The 17,830-nt window shown below is 35.5% G+C and overlaps 6 protein-coding genes across 9 annotated transcripts; 2 read left to right on the forward strand and 4 right to left on the reverse strand.

The window, feature by feature from the left end:
- Nucleotides 1-1,141: 1,141 nt before the first annotated feature.
- Nucleotides 1,142-2,738, reverse strand: LOC133331856 (uncharacterized). Its single transcript, XM_061540240.1, has 5 exons — nucleotides 2,655-2,738; nucleotides 2,258-2,342; nucleotides 1,573-1,682; nucleotides 1,414-1,506; nucleotides 1,142-1,355 (listed from the first exon to the last, which is right to left on the reverse strand). The coding sequence occupies exons 1-5, from the start codon at nucleotides 2,704-2,706 to the stop codon at nucleotides 1,198-1,200; spliced, it is 498 nt and encodes a 165-aa protein (XP_061396224.1). The 5' UTR covers nucleotides 2,707-2,738; the 3' UTR covers nucleotides 1,142-1,197.
- An 897-nt stretch (nucleotides 2,739-3,635) lies between these two features.
- LOC133331894 (gonadal protein gdl) lies at nucleotides 3,636-4,434 on the forward strand. Its single transcript, XM_061540285.1, has 2 exons — nucleotides 3,636-3,760; nucleotides 3,996-4,434. The coding sequence occupies exons 1-2, from the start codon at nucleotides 3,636-3,638 to the stop codon at nucleotides 4,432-4,434; spliced, it is 564 nt and encodes a 187-aa protein (XP_061396269.1).
- Nucleotides 4,435-4,779: 345 nt separating this feature from the next.
- On the reverse strand, nucleotides 4,780-6,102 carry LOC133331850 (peptide methionine sulfoxide reductase). 2 transcript variants are annotated; one of them, XM_061540233.1, is made up of 4 exons: nucleotides 5,987-6,102; nucleotides 5,736-5,917; nucleotides 5,319-5,579; nucleotides 4,780-5,260 (listed from the first exon to the last, which is right to left on the reverse strand). In XM_061540233.1, the coding sequence occupies exons 1-4, from the start codon at nucleotides 6,077-6,079 to the stop codon at nucleotides 5,026-5,028; spliced, it is 771 nt and encodes a 256-aa protein (XP_061396217.1). In that variant the 5' UTR covers nucleotides 6,080-6,102; the 3' UTR covers nucleotides 4,780-5,025. The 2 variants fall into 2 exon arrangements, with proteins under 2 accessions (XP_061396217.1, XP_061396216.1); XM_061540232.1 differs by having other exon boundaries at nucleotides 5,724-5,917.
- A 5,738-nt stretch (nucleotides 6,103-11,840) lies between these two features.
- On the reverse strand, nucleotides 11,841-12,284 carry LOC133331895 (protein midgut expression 1). The gene is made up of 2 exons (XM_061540286.1): nucleotides 12,118-12,284; nucleotides 11,841-12,042 (listed from the first exon to the last, which is right to left on the reverse strand). Exons 1-2 carry the CDS (start codon nucleotides 12,168-12,170, stop codon nucleotides 11,841-11,843), a joined length of 255 nt encoding a protein of 84 aa, XP_061396270.1. The 5' UTR covers nucleotides 12,171-12,284.
- A 740-nt stretch (nucleotides 12,285-13,024) lies between these two features.
- LOC133331896 (uncharacterized) lies at nucleotides 13,025-14,411 on the forward strand. Its single transcript, XM_061540287.1, has 2 exons — nucleotides 13,025-13,441; nucleotides 13,788-14,411. The coding sequence occupies exons 1-2, from the start codon at nucleotides 13,025-13,027 to the stop codon at nucleotides 14,409-14,411; spliced, it is 1,041 nt and encodes a 346-aa protein (XP_061396271.1).
- A 427-nt stretch (nucleotides 14,412-14,838) lies between these two features.
- LOC133331862 (BAG family molecular chaperone regulator 2) lies at nucleotides 14,839-17,192 on the reverse strand. 3 transcript variants are annotated; one of them, XM_061540249.1, is made up of 4 exons: nucleotides 17,065-17,192; nucleotides 15,949-15,969; nucleotides 15,720-15,862; nucleotides 14,839-15,219 (listed from the first exon to the last, which is right to left on the reverse strand). In XM_061540249.1, the coding sequence occupies exons 1-4, from the start codon at nucleotides 17,076-17,078 to the stop codon at nucleotides 14,843-14,845; spliced, it is 555 nt and encodes a 184-aa protein (XP_061396233.1). In that variant the 5' UTR covers nucleotides 17,079-17,192; the 3' UTR covers nucleotides 14,839-14,842. The 3 variants fall into 3 exon arrangements, with proteins under 3 accessions (XP_061396233.1, XP_061396231.1, XP_061396232.1); XM_061540247.1 differs by lacking the exon at nucleotides 17,065-17,192 and adding an exon at nucleotides 16,449-16,734; XM_061540248.1 differs by lacking the exons at nucleotides 15,949-15,969; nucleotides 17,065-17,192 and adding an exon at nucleotides 16,449-16,734.
- Between the last annotated feature and the right edge of the window lie 638 nt (nucleotides 17,193-17,830).

Here is a 17,830-nt window from a genome sequence, read left to right on the forward strand (position 1 = left end):
TGGGAGATATCAGCGAGTGAGCCGTCACACATCAGCAAGCCGACGCAACCTTTCACCAAGAGTAATACAGCAGAAGCTTTCCCAAGCACACAACACAAGGCGGCAGAAGGGACAGTAGAGCGATGACGCCTTGCAGTAATACAAAGTGTTTTCATACAGCAACCTGGCCAATGGTACGGCGGCGCGGTACACGAGCATTAGAATTTTTGGCACATAGCCAGACGCTCAGAACAGTAAGTCATCAGAAGGCTTTCAATACAGTTAACTATTCATAACATTTACTTATCGCAATCTTTAGCATCCATAGGCAAACGTCGTTTTTGAAGAATGCAGTGGCGTTCCATAAATTCACACGGCGGAATGTTAGCGGAGAATATGTTGACGTCTAATCAATTTGCATTCCATGGCCTTCACGTATATATAGAGGCGGTGCAAGAAACAGTACATCATCGCTGGTGGTTGAGCATGTCACATCTGTCGAAACACACAGAGTAAGTTGACACGGACTTCACGTACACTGACTCGTCGCCGTGGCCAAAGTGGAGAAAGTAGGGAATAATGCGGACTAGCGATTTAGACGACGGGTACGTCGTTGAAGAGTGGAGGTATGTATGGGATTTTGAAGAGCAAAGAATATTGAAAAGTTGTTGTCGATTGCGCGTGAAGTAATATAGAAAATGTAATTTTAGAAATTGGAGTTTTGGTGGTTAATTTTGTTTTTGGTTGATTTAGAATAGTTTGTCTCTGTAGGGTATATGTGTAATGTTGATAAATCAAAAAAGATGGCGTGAAAGAATTGGAGGTTTTTAGTTGTTTTATTTTGTTGATTTTTTACAATAGTTTGACTATAATTATATTTAGACATGAGCCCTCTTCGAAGTGTAGTTAGATGTGATATGCAGGAAATAAAAATGAAGAGGTATATAGGGGTTGTGGTGTATTAGTATTATATTGGAAAATTTGATTAGTATTATATTTGTGAAATGAATTACAGAGAGAAGGTAAGAAGATAGATAAGTAGAAAAATAGAGAGATAATGATTTTAGAGAAGAATAGATTATTAGTCAATTAGGCAGATTAATATTTTAGTAGGAAATAATTAGATTTAAAAGAATTGTAGCGGGGCCTCTGTCTCTCTTATAAATAAAATTAAATTTAGAACTTATAATTATAAATGAAAGAGAAATATCACACAATTCAAAGGCTTTTGGTGATGTTATTGAACAAACGACGACCCCACCATGATTCCAGATCGAATGGTTTGAAGTCACTTAGAACAGGACTCGGAGGTTCAACACAATACAGTGAGGAAGCAGTTTGGGATGGAGTTGTAGATGATTTAATAAGTGAAGCAGCTAAATGGAGTAGAAGAAATTATTTTAATATTTAAAAAAAGTGAATGATGTAAGGTACCAGTAGTATTGTTGTTGTTAGCATCAGTTGGAAGTGGGTTTGTATTTTTGGGAGATCTGTCATAAGGGTTTTGTGCGACTACAATGTTCCATGCTGAAGAAGAGGAAGAAAAGAGGAGATGAATATCAATTTTGAATATGAATTTGAAGACGTACTTACAGTCATTTATATATTTGATGATCTCCTCGTGATGTGGTGTCAATACTTCGTCCTCCACAGTTTTTGGATGGGTGTAAAGTTTGTTTGTTTGAAATACAGGCTTTGGTACACTGGAATAAAAAGAAAAGAGAAGTGATTAGTAAGGAATCGTGTCAAGGTAGGCGGCGTTTGTTGGCATGAGAATGGAATTTGAAATAGAAAAGAAATTGGTTTAGTGATTATTGAAGAAAATGATTGATTGGCAGGAAGATTTGAAGGGCATTCGATTAGAAAAGAAAAAACGATTTGTTATCTGTTTGTTAGAGTGGAAGAAAAACATAGAGGTATTAGAGAGGAAGGTTGATGTGGCGGAGCATATATAGTAAATAGTATGATGGTGAATGAAGGGAAATGACGAGTGTGTATAGAGATCGACACTGACAACACAGACACACATACACTGCACTCGACTGTTGTGTGGGAAAAGGAAATTGGGAAAATAGTTTTTGTGGTGAAGAAGTTGAAGATTTGGACATAAGCACGTGGTCATCAGTATCGAATGATTTGATTTTCAGTGTAGCAGCATGAATGTCGAAGGCGTCATTTGTTTGATTAGGTAATTAGGAAGAAATGTTTTTGTCTGTGGAAATCGTCGGCTGCAATGTTGTTTGTGGGAAGTGGGAAGAAGTGGATTCAGGTTACGTACCTTAAATTGTCTGGACTGGTGGCATCATTGTTGCGTCGTCCACTCTCTTTAATGGTTTCGAATTTTTCAAAGTTTTGTGATATTCCTGGGAAGAAATCGTAAGAAAATATATGTAAGTGAATTATTTGGAATTTAGGAATGGGGGGTGAAAGTTTTAGAGGAAGCGTTGAATTGTATTGTAAACAAACCGGCTTATTTAGTATCGGTCGGTTCTCTTACACTCTCTGCATACTCTTGCAGTTGTCATGTTTGAATAACAATTTGAGATGTTTCGCACTCAGATTTTGATGTGTGACATAACAATTGAAAAAGGGCCGAATCAATGTTATGAAGCGAAATGAAATTACAAGCATTGGTGTCTGAATTTGATTTGGCAGGAAAAGAGTAATGCACGTACCTCTACGAGTTTTGGCCACAATTTTGCTGGGACCTTTGGAGATTGTATACATTTTCTAGCTATAGGAACTTGGATGGTAGTTTATGTGTGTGTTGTGTTTTTGTTTGTTTATATTTGATATATTCGAAGCGATTTATACAAGTGGAATAAATTATTAAGAATATTAGTTAAACAGTAAACACTCTTACACGTAAAGATGCAAGTCTTTTCACGATCAAAATAGATTTGTAATAAAAGTAACGTGCAATCGTTTCAAGGAAAATTGACTAATGAGAAGAAGCAAAAAATTTCCATCAGCTGTTCGTTCTTCGAGAAAATTTTCACCCTGTTATTCTAAAGATAGAAGAAAATGCGTCAGCTGTTTGTTTACTATCAGCATGCCGCCTTGTTTTGACATTAGACGACCTATTATAAAAGCGATTTTAATTGTGTATTATAGCACTTGAGATGGAATAAATGTATATAAAATTCACTTAATGGAACAATGCATTTGTTAGTATTTATGTTGGAATATATTTTACAAATTATTAATTCGTATTTGTGCTTTATACACTTGTGTTGCAGTCATTATGCAATTTAACTGTCTGAGTTGTGTGGTGAATTCTTTTAGCACGATACAAGTACAATCATGCCATCTGCCGAGGTATGGCACAAGTAAATTGCATTATATAATGAATGGCGCGACGTGTAATCATTTTATAGTGGATAGTGTGATCCATACAGTTCATTCGGTGAATCAAATTGAACTAGTAAACAAAGCAAAATGAAGAGAATTCTTTTGGCGCAATACTACCATGAACAATTACTCCATTTGCCGTGGCATAACACAAATGCTCTTCTTATTAGAGAGATTAGAGTGACGAGTAATCATTTTACCGTGGATAGCGTGATCCAATACATTTCATTTGGTGAATCAAATTGAACGAGCAAAGAAAAGGCAAACAGCTTGTACACAACATTTTGGACTAGGAAAACAGCGAAATGGAAAGCATAGCATCATCGGGTGGTGCGGAAACGATTCCTGATGAACTCTCGCCAGAATTTCTGCAAAGAAAATTATATTTCCTTGTGGACAAATTGAAGTCAATGCAGAACCAATTGCCAGAGTAAGCAAGTGAAGTAAGGAATGACAATGAAACATGTCGATGGCAGGGAATGTCGCTAGAAAGAATTGTAGAATAAATTTGGTTAAATTGCATTTTGCATAGACATTGAATACTTGTGGTTTTATTTGTATGTCTTAATCTTTTCGCCAATGTACCATTGGTACTGAATCACATAATAAAAGTTAGGCATCAACTGTTTGCTGGTTTTAATATATGACTTTTTTATTTTTTACAGAATATATCAATCGAGGATTTCATATGAATTACTCACGGAATTGGCCAACTCGCTGCTAAACGATACCATATTTGAAATCGTAAAAGGATTAATGGAGATACAACACGTGACTGAGAAACATTTGTACCAATTACGAGAACAAGTTCAAAATGAATACGAAATCGAAGTTCAGGAATGGATATCGAAAATCAGTGACCAAGAGGAACTTCAACACATTCTCCAATTGATGAAAATAAAACACACGAAAAAAATGAAGGAGACCGATATGAAGCTGATTGCCTTACTAGATCAAAAAGTTAAAGATCAACAATTGACGCTTCACAAGGCTGGTGTAGCCGGATTTTACGTGACCGATAATCCAAAAGAAATCAAAATTCAAATGTTCCTATTAGATTTTATACTGCGTTTATCAAGAATCAAATTTGAGCCAAATAAATGATTTATACACAAATATAAACGCTTTGTTTTTATTATTGGGAGATGGGAATTAGGTTCACTTCAAGATGTTTGAATTAGTTATTACATTATATTGTTATACAGACAATTCGCAAAGCCGATATCCGCTCACATTATTGTCTCAGGTTTATTTGAACTTGGTCGAAAGTATTCTCTTTCATTACAAGTGAATGTTTGTTTTATTTGTACCCGACAATTTTATGGTCACTGATAGAGAACATTCCAATTCAGATCGTATAATGCATTGTCAATTAAGCAATAAACCATTTAGTCCCAGCGTGTGTATCTAATAACCATAAATTGATGTAAAACCATATTTGTCTCGGGGTTTTATATACCTTTAATAGCATACACAATATACAGTATTAATCATAATAATACTATAATCACAAAATATAATTGGAGAACAAAAGAAAATACATGGTATGATCTTGAACTTATATCTAATCTACATTCACTTTACATTGAAGCTTATATATAGGTAGGGTTTGGAGCCTGTAATACAATTTTAGGACGTATACTTTCTTAACTTAATATCTAGCTTCCCACAAGTACCGTTCCGGCAGGCATTCTGTCAGCAATAGAGTCCTTGGCCTTCGTTCTTTTCCACATAGTAATTGCAGTATTCCTTTTGGGTCGGCGTCAGCCCCATGGAATCCACTTCTGATTTGAATTGTTCAAAGCCGCCCACGCCTGCCAAATAACCGTTGAGTTTAGTAGCAACATAGGAGGTTTGTAAAAGTTTTGAATTTAAATTTAGAGTGTCACATAAATCACGATGACCTTGCAGGCGATATTTCTGGTGATAACTGCAAAAGAAAATGTTATGCAATACAACCTATTTAAAATATTAGTATCAAAACCTACTCTTCAGCAGGATAGAAATTGGTTTTAGCCCGAATTTCCGTAGTTATAACCTCTGGAGCCCGTTTAATCTGTTCTTCCTGTTTAGATTGTTCAGCAATTGTCTTCTGCTCTTCGTCGTGGTATAAGATCAGTGACATATATTGTCTTTTAATGGGGGTGGTTAGGCCGTATTCGTGGTTGTTCCAGAATAAATGAAGGAGATCTTTGAAGGAAATGACGTTTGGGTCGTAGTCAATTTCCAAAACTTCAGTATGGTCACCCCTAAATAATGATATCGTGTTACAATGCATTGAAAGGTTGTTAGTAAAGCAGAATAGGTTGAGAAAGCAACAGATCAGAGCGGGAAATGAGGAAGGGGAGGAAAAACGAAGATTAATTACAATTTGTTCTTTCACATAAACTTACAAATTACGGTACGTTGGTCCTTCCTTGGTGCCGCCGGCATAGCCTACAGTTGTGCGCAATACTCCTCTTGTGGCTCCATATAACGATTCTGCGCCCCAAAAACATCCCATGCCAAATGTGGCCGTTTTGAATGGCACACCAAGGGAATGTACCGGGCTGAGGTTTAACTCTTTTTGTTCATTGCGCACAATACTCTGGAATATTAATAATAAGCATCGATTAACTCACTTCTTGTTTTGTCCATTAAAACGACAATAAATTACAAATAATTTTATAACACCACTCAAAGAACTTGTATTGCAGTTCTTAAATTCGTTGAAAATGCCATTCGAACGGTTAATAACGTAAACAACCATAGTCAGGAACAGAATAAATCTCATTTTGTCTGAGAGAATTGACAGCCTGTGACGACAGCTCTTTAAATACTGAATAACTATACTGTGATTGCAGTGTCATTACAACATTTTGATTATTGGTAAACCAGGTTCAATGCACGTATGCCTACCTACATACATACAAATCAAACAAGAAACACACATCGACAATGGCTGTCGAAGAGCCAGCAAACAAACCAGCCGGGAAACACGTGTTTGCATTTACACAGAGAAATAACAATCTCTTTTATTACAGAGAGTGACTGCAGCGTAGAATCTCTTACTTGTTCACACATGCATCTTAAAGGCCAAGGTCACTTTCGATAGACGTTTCTTTGAAGTATTCCTGTTTTTTATTTCGATTTGATTTAGGGCCAAATCAAAAAATATTCGAAACGAGAAGTAATGGAATATTTTCAGTATCTATATTCTATATTAGCAAATATTTGTAATAACATTTGTACCTTAAACTGTTTACCATCGAACCGAATAATACTTAGTAGATTTCGGAGCATTTTCTAATTAGTTAATTTGACACTAGGTAGTCTTAACTTGAAAATGACAAACTTATTTCATCAAAGAACACTTGCGAATAGAGGGACCATCGGCCACAAACTGGCATATGCTGATTCCCCCACAACACTTAATTGAATAAAGTGCTGTTAGGTAAAATAAAAGCTTTCTGGCTGTTGGCCGCTTGTTGCCAGCAAGTCTGCGTAGAACATGTTGACTGTTTAAGTTTGAATATTAGTTGGGAATAGGGGTTAGTAAACTTTTCCAAATGGCCTTCAGACAACAGGAAGTGGCAATTGACTAGTATTGGAATTTCATTTACTAATTTAGTGCGGAATTATATTGGATAGGATTTTTGTATGTGTTCTTACCACATCCTTAAGGGTTGGTGCGTTGATGTCTTCTGGATTAATAGCGATCGACATTTTCACACAAAATTCACTCAAAGAACTTTAATCTGTTCAGCTTTAAGTTTTCAATTAAACTGTTGGACAAATTTCTTAATCACCGGCATTTATACTCGCCGTCTAGTGTTTCGATTATAATGTAAGTGCTCTTAATCAACTTAAGCGTCGATTGAGAGAGGAAGACCTCTAGTGGAGCAGACAAGATTACGTTGTTGCTAGAATAGGTCGTATCGAAGATTTGTTTTTCTTGTGCAGGTCTTACTAACAGTTCGCCGTTCTGATTGTCAAACAGTCTGATTACAATAAAAATAATAATTTCACAATATGTAATAGTTAAAATCTGGATGAGTTATTTTAGGGAAAGAAATGATACCCTATTGAAAAAAGTGTGACGAAAAAGTATTCTCTAGGTACAATAAGTGCGTAAACGATTGGAACTTTTATACTACTTTTTAATATTTGCTAATATGTTCAATACGTCCTGATGTGCATACAAACATACGGGTATATATGTCAGTCCGTGCATACAATATAGTTTTTGCAAATCTTATCATTGTATAGTTTAATGATATTCCTCTAAATTTAAATAGTGATTAGGAAAATCGAATGCGCTACGAACAATACACCTATATATCCATAAGTATCGATATATATATATTTCTGTAGGATATTCGTAGTTTTCGTTTCTTTCCCACTGAAACTATTTCCAAGCATTATCAATGACACTGTCAAAATTAAATACTTAGAGGTTCGTTGAGAGAACAAAAGCTTTGTATCTGCAATTGTTGTGTATTTCAAATATGTATGCATGTTAGTTTGTTTGTGTCGATCTGTTTAAGGCGAGAAAGAGATAATTTAGTGAGAGAGAAAGTTGCTTAACCAGCATGTGCTGATACGGCTCTTCTCAATTAACAATTCGGAACGCTTGGTTTTGTTAATGTTTTCAATTTGATTGTTTATAAACAATGCAAATTTAAAAGATTTTTGTCAAAAATAATTCTATATGAAAATGACGTCGGTTTCAGGTGACATCTTGACCAATCGATTGCTCGAGGTGCACAGAATCGGATTTCGTTTGAATTACAAAAATCGGTTTAGAATTGAGGGACAGGCAGAAAATGCCGAAATTCTCAGAATCTATAGGGGATATTCCCTCCAAATTTTGTATACATCGAGAATAGGATATCCTCTAATGGTATGCCAACTTTCGACCGATTCCGAAAAGTGCCTTCGGAGCTACAATTTTTTTTAAAAAAAATTTGTTATACGAAATTGTATGTAAACACGGATTGTTGTTATGGCGAGCGAGTGGACCATGAATACGATAGATATGATCAGCTGTGGACGCTACACACATTTGTTGTACACAGCAAATATTAAGTATTTCGTCTTGTTTTTTTTTTTCAAAGTTGAATGAGTATTTATGTGTGTATACGAATGTGTGTTTTCATTGGTAGGTATTCAGATCTGTGCGAATCGTAACAAAGGTGACAATGCCCCGAGCGATGTTGTATTTCCTCTTTGATTATATTTAATGGATCCTAATAGTAAAGCCTCATATAACAGATCTATTATATAGTATGTAGCGTAAATATATATATGTATGTGACCCCACTAATTGAGTAAAAAATCCCGTTGATCAGCAAAAATGGCGTTCAAAATTTAGTCGTTGTGCTATAGTTGGATTCTTATTGCGTTTATCAGTGTTTTGAGGCGGGAATCTATGACATTGATGTATTAAATTGAGCCCAATCATTGGGATATTTGCGCAAATTATTGTTTAGGTAACTAGAATCAATGATTTGACAAAACTGCAAAAATTAAAAACAAATTGTCGTAGAAGAGATAATGGCTGATGAAATTTACGCTGGAATAAACTCATTGAAGAAAACTGCTTCACAGAGTACACGAAGGGAACATGGCATGCATTTCGATAGGGCAAATTGTTGGAACAGTTATCTATTTTGAATTTGATATTCCAATAAAATCGCAGACGGTCTATTTATAATATTATCGTTCGCATTTATCTACTACGTGAGTTGCCCTAGTCAACATATTCCCAAAATCTATTACGCTTAGAAAGACGAATATTGCAAATATGTTATCTTTAAATTAAAGTATGTATTCATTCAAAAAATACTTTGCTTGTGAGATAATGGGTTATTTGTTGTTAACCCTATAATACATTATAAAAATGAGGTAAAAACACTGACTGTAACCACACAAGCCACTTTATTCTTCGGCAATTTTATTAAGAAGTCGAATTATAGGTACATTTCCCATTTTCAAGATAAATATTTCTATTTGTAGTCACATGTTTCATTTCGATTGTATAAGAGGCGAATTATCACCATAGATTTTTCGTCTAATCGGAATTGTCCTTGTGGGGAAAGCTATTGAACTCTATTTCCTTAAGATGCCAATTCTTTTCTATGTTGTACCCTAATTCATATATTCTATGTTGCTTCGTTACTGCACTATGATGTTTTATCTTCTTTAATTTGTTCTTCTTTAAATAATGAAAAGATGAGTAGCAGATCTTCATACAAAATGTCTGAATACAAGGTTAATGGTGGAGGGGTTTGGAAGAAGGGTATGAATTCATTGGTCGAAGTTCTCAACGTTTATAATTTTCGTAAACTCAGAATGTTATTTTGTTTTCCTATTTTAGGGAGGAGAAGGGAGATCCAGAACCTGTGTGTGTTGTACCACTCAACTACATACATTTCTTTTTTAGTTCTTCTAAGTTTAATTCCTCCAAGAAATTGTGTGAATCGGCTCAGAAAGTGATTCCAAAGTAAATGATCTGCAAAATGTATGCTTCAACTAAAGTTTTGTCGTGAAATCCGAAAGAAAAATATAATGCTAATAAATTATGTGTATTAGTTATTCATGGAATAATGTAAAGTGTTACGCTGAAAGTTGTAAAAATATAAAAAATAGAAACATTTTCTCCAAGGAACAGTCAAGTGTACTTCATTTTAACGCTTTGTGTGCACATCAAGTTGAAATGTGTTGCCAATGATTGGGTAAACGAACATACCTAATATCTGGCAAAAGCTTAATTTGGTGCCGTTTAGCGTCGACAAGATCCAAAATTATAAGGGTTGCCAGTCAATGAATTGCCTACAATTTTGGAAAATATATACATCCAAAATTAACAATTTTATATAGCAAAGTTGACAGGCGTATGAACATACATGTTTGGATGTACATATCATACATAAATAAATTGAGTGCTTGCGTATGTTCCCTTGACTGTTATTATACCGTACCTCCTTATATCCGAATAAGAATTTCAAATTATACACTTTTAAATTATCAATATTTTTGTTCGTACTTTATTTCAATCAAGGCATATTGTTGCGAAGTTTCTTTGTTAGACTAATACTAAGAGGACTTAAAATTAGTAAAGCACAATCATAATTTAATTTATATTATTCACCTAATAAAGCAAATCGAATCGTATTTATAATAGAGCACTCGAAATGATTGCACACGGCAAGATTTACATTAGTTTGATGGAATTCATGCTACTTAATGAAATCACGACGATTCCTAAACGCGTAAGGAGGTGCGTACTGGTTTTTTGCTGAGTTCGATCCTTTCTTGTCGTCGTTGTAGGCATTCCATTCGCATCACAGCCTTGCGTAGAAGCTTTGTTTGTGGCGACACTTCCCTTCCACAGCTAGTAGTTCTAGTTTTGGGTCGGAATTCTTCAGATTGATTTTCAGGCTCATCGAATAATTTTTGCTTTCTTGCACTTATTACAGCCCGCTTGGGAGTTGATTCTTTTGGTGTTTGCGAAGAAGGTTGTTTTTTTGATATGGAATTTTCGTTCGATGCCGTGCCTGTATTCTGTTTCGTTGAACAGCATAATGAAAAAAAGTGTTGATCGTCATTTGAGGTAAGGTTGATTTGTGGGTTTTTAATTCGGGAATGGCAATGGCGTTGAGGTTCCAGATTTGGTGTTGAACTTATAAATAAACTATCCATTAAAGAATCCAATGCAGTGTGGTAAAATCCACTGGCCTCCAGATGTTCACACACAGACATTCTTTGTTTAATGAGTAATTAAGTGATTACGGATTACAGACGCGGATGCGAAGATCTTAGCTTGTCAAACAATGAATATCAACTGACAATTTTGCTCCCTTAGAATTGCCATCTACTCTCTACCTACCTTCGCTTTGGTTACTGGCTAGTATATAAACTGAGTAATTGCCTGCATTCTTATGTTTGGTTGATCTAAGTTTTAACGAGTGTGAAAGAGAAAACACCTAAGAGTGATCCTCTCATATTTTGGGAAACTCAAGATCAACAACATTGTTTTTTTTTCCTGATGGGGTTGTTCACAAAATTAAACAATATGTACGCATGCACATGTATATGTATGCGGTATGTATGCATCTACACAAATATATACTTGTATGTGCACATCCTGCTGCTGCTACGGTTCCTTACGGAGTAGCAGCTGCTTACTTATCAGAATATGCATCGAAGTGAGCTACCTGACTGCTGGTCTAAGTGCATCGTTTCATACAGGTCCTATAAAAAAAACAGTTTTCGTTGTGATTCCAAGAATAGTTTATTGTTATTGAAAACAATCAGGTTCGCCGATAAGGTAACAGATATTATTTTGGTTTGGGAAGTACACAGCGATTAGATTATTTCATGCCTCAAAATATTATTTATCATCCATACAACAATTACTCATAACACTTCTCGAATTTTACTAACCATTAAACGTAAATATGTGCGCAAAACGCATACTCAATTATAAATATGCGTATGTACATTTTTTCATTATTAACTAGGGTATGTTAATTTAGCGGCTTGAAGAAATCTCTGAAGTTCTGGGGTGTTTGTTGGATAAGTTTTTCTGTCATTTGCTTAGCCTCGTCCGAACTTCCGCTATCCTTGTGGTAGAACACGGTAAAGTAAACAATAAGGCCGATGACAACTAGCAGAACAATTCCGGAACAAATGAAACCCATCAACATGTTACATGCACACTCGCAGCAGCTGGAAATTATAGGAAAACCAAAAGGATCAGTACCCGCATTAATTTTGTCGAAATTTCAGTTTTTGCATTCTTACCAGCATATAACCTTTCCAGGGCATTTGATTATTTCCCAACAAGCTTTACACATTTTTCAAAGTTTCTGATTGATTACTGTTTCTTGAGTTACTTCTTTTCCCGTCTCCAATTAAAATACAACTGACTGTCAAAACACTTGTGGCCTTTTAATCCTCATTATCAGTATTGAAATTGTAACCAATACTGATAAAAGTTTGTCAACTGCTTCGGATTGGAAGTGGGCCAGATGGGGGGAAATCACCTATGAAAATGGGTGGCGGGAAGGGCGAAAAACGTTAAATTGTAGATTGGTCGGTATACCAACACCAACTTGGCTCTTATCGTATTTAGTTCGCAATGAACGGCGTTGTTTATATTTGGCAAAGAGAGTTGAGAATTCAATAAAATAACGTTACCAATGAATAAAATACATAATCCAAATGTATTCTCCTCTACTGCTGCAAATGAAAATACTCTAATGAATCTTTACAACCTAGAAAATGTTTGTGCCGATATATTTTCCCAACGCTAAAAGATTATGTATGTATATATTGATTGCACATTTTCGCAAAAACTCACAAATATGTGCTAAGAAATTGAGTGCTTTTAAAGTGTTATTCTTTAGTAACTTAGGAACCAACGTAAAACAACGGACGTATTCGAACATATATTCCCTACACCATTATTTAGACAACATGTCCTATTTAGCTTCATTGATCATTGTTAAAGAAATGCACCACGTCAGCGCTTCATTGCATATACGGGCGAAAGAAAATCTTCACCTTTGTGTTGTCTCTTCTTTACGTATATTAATTTGGCATGATCATCAAAATAAAATATTACTATTTCGGTTGAAACCCATATTCGTACGTACACGTATATGTGTAGTTTGCAATGAAAACAGTTCTTAATCGTCTTCATAACACAATGGTCTCACTATTTGGGGCTTTGTGCTTCTGCTCTATTTTTTGTTTTTGCAAGTCATGGTTGTTGGCTCAGTGCGGCTTAAATGAAACGTATCGCATTTTGCATTTGTCAACCCACTTTGATCGTGTTTTTCTTAGCATATCGGTGAAAAATGAGAAATTTCCAACCCTTGTTGAAACACAATGGCCTGACAAATATCTGCCATCTCTGAAGCCCATTCTGTACCCGAATCAGCAGGCTCATGCCAACGGTGTTCATTCAGAGTGTGGACGAATACAACAGGCAGTATGGTCACAGGTGGATTCTTTATCTCGTCTGTGGGTAATGGATATTGGTTGGCCTGGAAATAGTAGCACTGATAGGCATAGATGCAATCCAAAACTGTTGGTTTTCGATTTGATTCGTAACAATATTGAGGTAACGTAGAAATACAAGGGTTATGATTTTTTACAATCTAGTATCCCTATGCTTTAGGTTTTTACTGGATGTTGTTGAAAATAAGTTACTTAGTAACTGTTACTTGAAAAATTATCATACATTTCTAATGTCTCACTGTATTTATAAGTTATCGGATAATCAAGGTGCATTTAACTTGGCGGTTTTAAATAATTAAATGGAATAATACTAAATAGTCATTAATTGCTTAAAGTTAATTCATTCCTACTACTGGAAATCATTTTTGAGAGAAAAGTCATAACCCTAAGCGACACACAAACTAGTTCTGCTAATTGATTCATTATTCGATTATTGAAATTTTTTACAGGTTTCGCGTATAGACTGCAGTCAATTTTTGAGAACAGACGTTGACAGTTCCAAAATACTGGACATAGGTCTGGGTCCTCGCGTTTCACCATGTGACAGTGAAAAGTTTATTTACTTCATTGTTTCCTATGATTCTCGCCTACTGACTTACGACATTCTGGAGCAAAAATGGCACAATGTTCTACTCTCAAGCAAGAAGTACTCAACGATAAATGATTTTTTACCAATCAAACCGCGAGACTTAACATTCGGTAATCGTGGTGAAATGTGGCTATCAGACGAGGATGGAAAGTTGTATAGGGGGCCAAATATATTTCACAATTCTACACAGGCAAATTGTGACGCTATAGAAATGATTTTAATGGGCTCTTTATTGGGACCCACTCGTGGCCTAATGATGGACTCTAATGGGGTGTTGTTTTATGTAGTTTCGAAATTTGGGGCTGTTGTTCGTTGCGAACACACACATGACATCACCGCCGAAAACAGTGAAATCATTTACATGACGTCCAAAAATATCCAACAGATTTTCTTCGGCAGCGAGGACTCTGTATGGCTATTGTCTGATCGGTGGCTGCGTCCCCATGATCAATGCATATCGGGTTATTCAATGATACCAACATAAGTTCTGTATGGCTTCTGTCTGATCGGTGGCTGCGTCCCAATCATCAATGCATATCCGGTTATTGAATGATACCAACATAAGTTCCTTGATGTCATATCCATTTATTTATTAATGTCGTATTTCAAATACAATCCATGTTAGTTCAGAGAATATAAATAAATAGAAGTATGTTAACAAAAATTTATTAAATACATTAACTAAAAATGAAGTTTTAAACTATAAATTAAGATCTTACAGGCTATAGAAAGCACACATAATTTTCCATAGGCTCAACGTATTTTCATGCTGTTTTTGGTTCACGAATACCAAATGACAATATCATATTAAAACAATTCTATATATGGGCTTTACGTTTCTATGGCATATTACATATATTGTAAAAAAGTAAGAAACTATAATAAAAATTATGACTGACGCAGAATCAGAAATTTTCAATGGTGAACGATCTGTTTGTTGAGATAACCCATTAATGCCTGCAAACGTTTCTTAATATTTTTCTGGTCATCTAAAGTACATCCTAGCAGTACACTTTCAAACTTTTTGTCGACAGGACCGGCATCCATGTCTGTTGCAGCGTACGATGACATGTTTCCGGTCTCGCTGGCACTGCAACAAGCATTCAAATACATCTGGCACTTTTGACGTGATAAGGCTGGATCACCTAATGTTATCATCATATCGATTAGGGCATTAATCTGACTAAGGGAATCCTCCTGAGACTGGTCGCGTACTGTACGAACATTTAGTTCAACTGTGGAAAGACGAGCGTTGACGCGTTGAATGTAACATCCGATTTCTTCACGCTCCGCTGTAAAGAAAAATAGTACGAAATACCGAATAGAAATTAAAAAATGTTCAGAACCATCAACACACTTTAGAAGGATGTCCCAATACATTCGATTAACGCGAAAGCAATCGTTGGTTGTGGACAAATACCCATAACTAACACAAAATCTAATCTGTTACTGTTTCTGGAGTGATGACAAATGTCGAACCTTCATATGTCCGCATTTACTATGAAGATGTCTTTTCACAACAACTTCGATATAAATACAAACTTTTCTCTAGTAAAACTGACAATTTCGACTGATTTTAACGACAAAAATAGCAAAGTTATGACCATAGTGATCAGCGAAGAGGAAATTTATAGTATAGCCTATTTTGTTGAAGTGAATTAATAAATTAAATAAAATGATACATTTTGAAATAGTTTGATAAATAATTACTACATAATTTCCTCCATTTGACATAATACGTATTACAAAATGTTATTTGTTATATATCTATACACGATATGTTCAAACTTACATTCCGTGAGATTTTGCATTAGGTCATTGCTTTTAATAAGATCTATAGACATGAGCAAGAAGTCGCGTTTTTCTTGTAGACCCAAAGCATCCTTGCGAAACTTCTCCACTCGAGAATCCAGCTGGTCCAATACAGTGACAAATCTAGAAAGATAAAAGAGTAACACGTTAATGGCTTGAAATTATGTTGGTACTTATTATTTGAATAGTGGTGTATACATTTGATTTACCTTTCATTTAAATTGAAAGGTCTGCCACACAAATACGTTTCGTTTGTGCATATATTTTATATTGCAGTGGATAGTAGGTATATTTTTGTAGGCATCATAACATAAAAAAGAAAAAAACAACGTAATGAGTTATTTGATGCGTATTCCAATTAGGTTAAATGATTAAATTCGAAAACATGTTTAATATTTCCAAAAAAATTCATAATTAATTTTTGTGTGCAGCTTCAAGACTGTTCCTTGGAATGAGACCTTTGAAAAATCAATCTAAAAATGGAAACAAATAAAATGTGTTCTACAAATATGGTATAATGTCGTGGGTGTTGCTAATGATTCGCGACATATTCATATTGCTTAGTAGTAACTTAAAAAATGTTACACACAAAAAACTTGTTTCGGCTTTTTTCATATGGAACAAAAACAAACGCAAGGCAACTGAATTACTCTTTCTGTTGCTGCTGCTATATTGAAAAACTTTGGGATAATACATTTAAAGTAACCACCTGTCAATTGCTTTGCTGTAGTCGACATGGCCACCACCATAATTGTTTGAGGAGGAGTTGCCAATTCCAGCAAAATGGCGTGGTGATTCTACATGGGCTGAAGACGATGAACCGCTATTGCTGGCGTCCATGGCCGTGTCTCCGTGCAAGCCGTGCAAATAGTCAAAGTTCATCGATGACTCTGACTGATAAGGCACGGAAGGATTATCGCAATACTCCTGAGGTGGTGGAACAGGAGTTGGGTCAATTTCCATTGGTCGATTTCTTCTTTAGAGCACCGAATGAAAGGTTTCAAAATGTATGGAAAATATGTTTAACACACTTCTTGCTTCTGTCCTCAGCGGTAGCGTACTGTTGCTGTTTCACGTTACTGTTTTCTACGACAAACCAAAGCTGAGTAGGCGGCCTTTAGTCCAAATGCCCAGTTGTACGTTTTGTGCAGAGATCCGATTAAATGAATATATTTCTCACCGATACCACGTAAAATTTAAATTGTCCGTATGAGTGTTTGATTCACCTATCGTTTCCGAAACTCTTTGCTCACTGTCAATAATACTTTTGTTTCCTACACTGAAAAGATCAGAGACAATATGTTAATATAAGTGTTCGCTGTTACCTATCGACGGCCATGCTTGTGTCGTCTGCTGCGCCGCTACTGCTATTGTTTATGTTCTGAGCATTATTAGTGGCAGAGGATGCATCATTATCTCCGAACAAATGATCCCAAATATTATTGAAATTTGTTGTGACATTTGCTCCAAAGCTGCCAGCACCTGTTCCCGTACCACCTTGTTGTGGATTGGCACCGACATTTTCGTCCAAACGACGACGTTTTAACTTACTGAAAATGTTATCAAACATTTCATGGCTAATCTAGAACATTTCAAGGAGCCTCAATTTCCTTCAGAACTACAAAAGATTGCTTTAATTTTTATGTTCAGTTTGCAGTAAAGCCAGTGTTTCAAACTTAGAACTGTCGAAATATATTCAGCACACAGGGCAATGTTTTGTTCCTTCTAGAATGAATAACTATGCACGCACTTTCTCGAAATAATGGCTCTTGAACATAAACAAAGCACCTCACACAGAGACGTCACTGTGGGACGAGACAGAATTGCAGAATACACAAATACATACATACATGTTGTTAAAAGATGTTTTGTTATTCTTTTGCCGAAACTGGCCTTTGGCTTTTGTCAAGATGAAATATTGGAAATTTGTAACAAGCTCTCAACAATTTCTACGGTAAATTTGTTGGAAAAATGTACTATGTATACTTTTTATAGCTATTTAGCGGTAATATGTTCCTTAATTTGTCGACAAACGAAAATTTTTCATATACTCTCTACGGCTCTCGTAGGTATGTCATTCTCTCGATATTT

Source organism: Musca vetustissima, unplaced genomic scaffold (genome assembly GCF_032173495.1).
Source record: "Musca vetustissima isolate MV318-11 ecotype Yass unplaced genomic scaffold, APGP_CSIRO_Mvet_v1 utg24363, whole genome shotgun sequence".
NCBI classification, from domain to species: Eukaryota; Metazoa; Arthropoda; class Insecta; order Diptera; family Muscidae; genus Musca; species Musca vetustissima.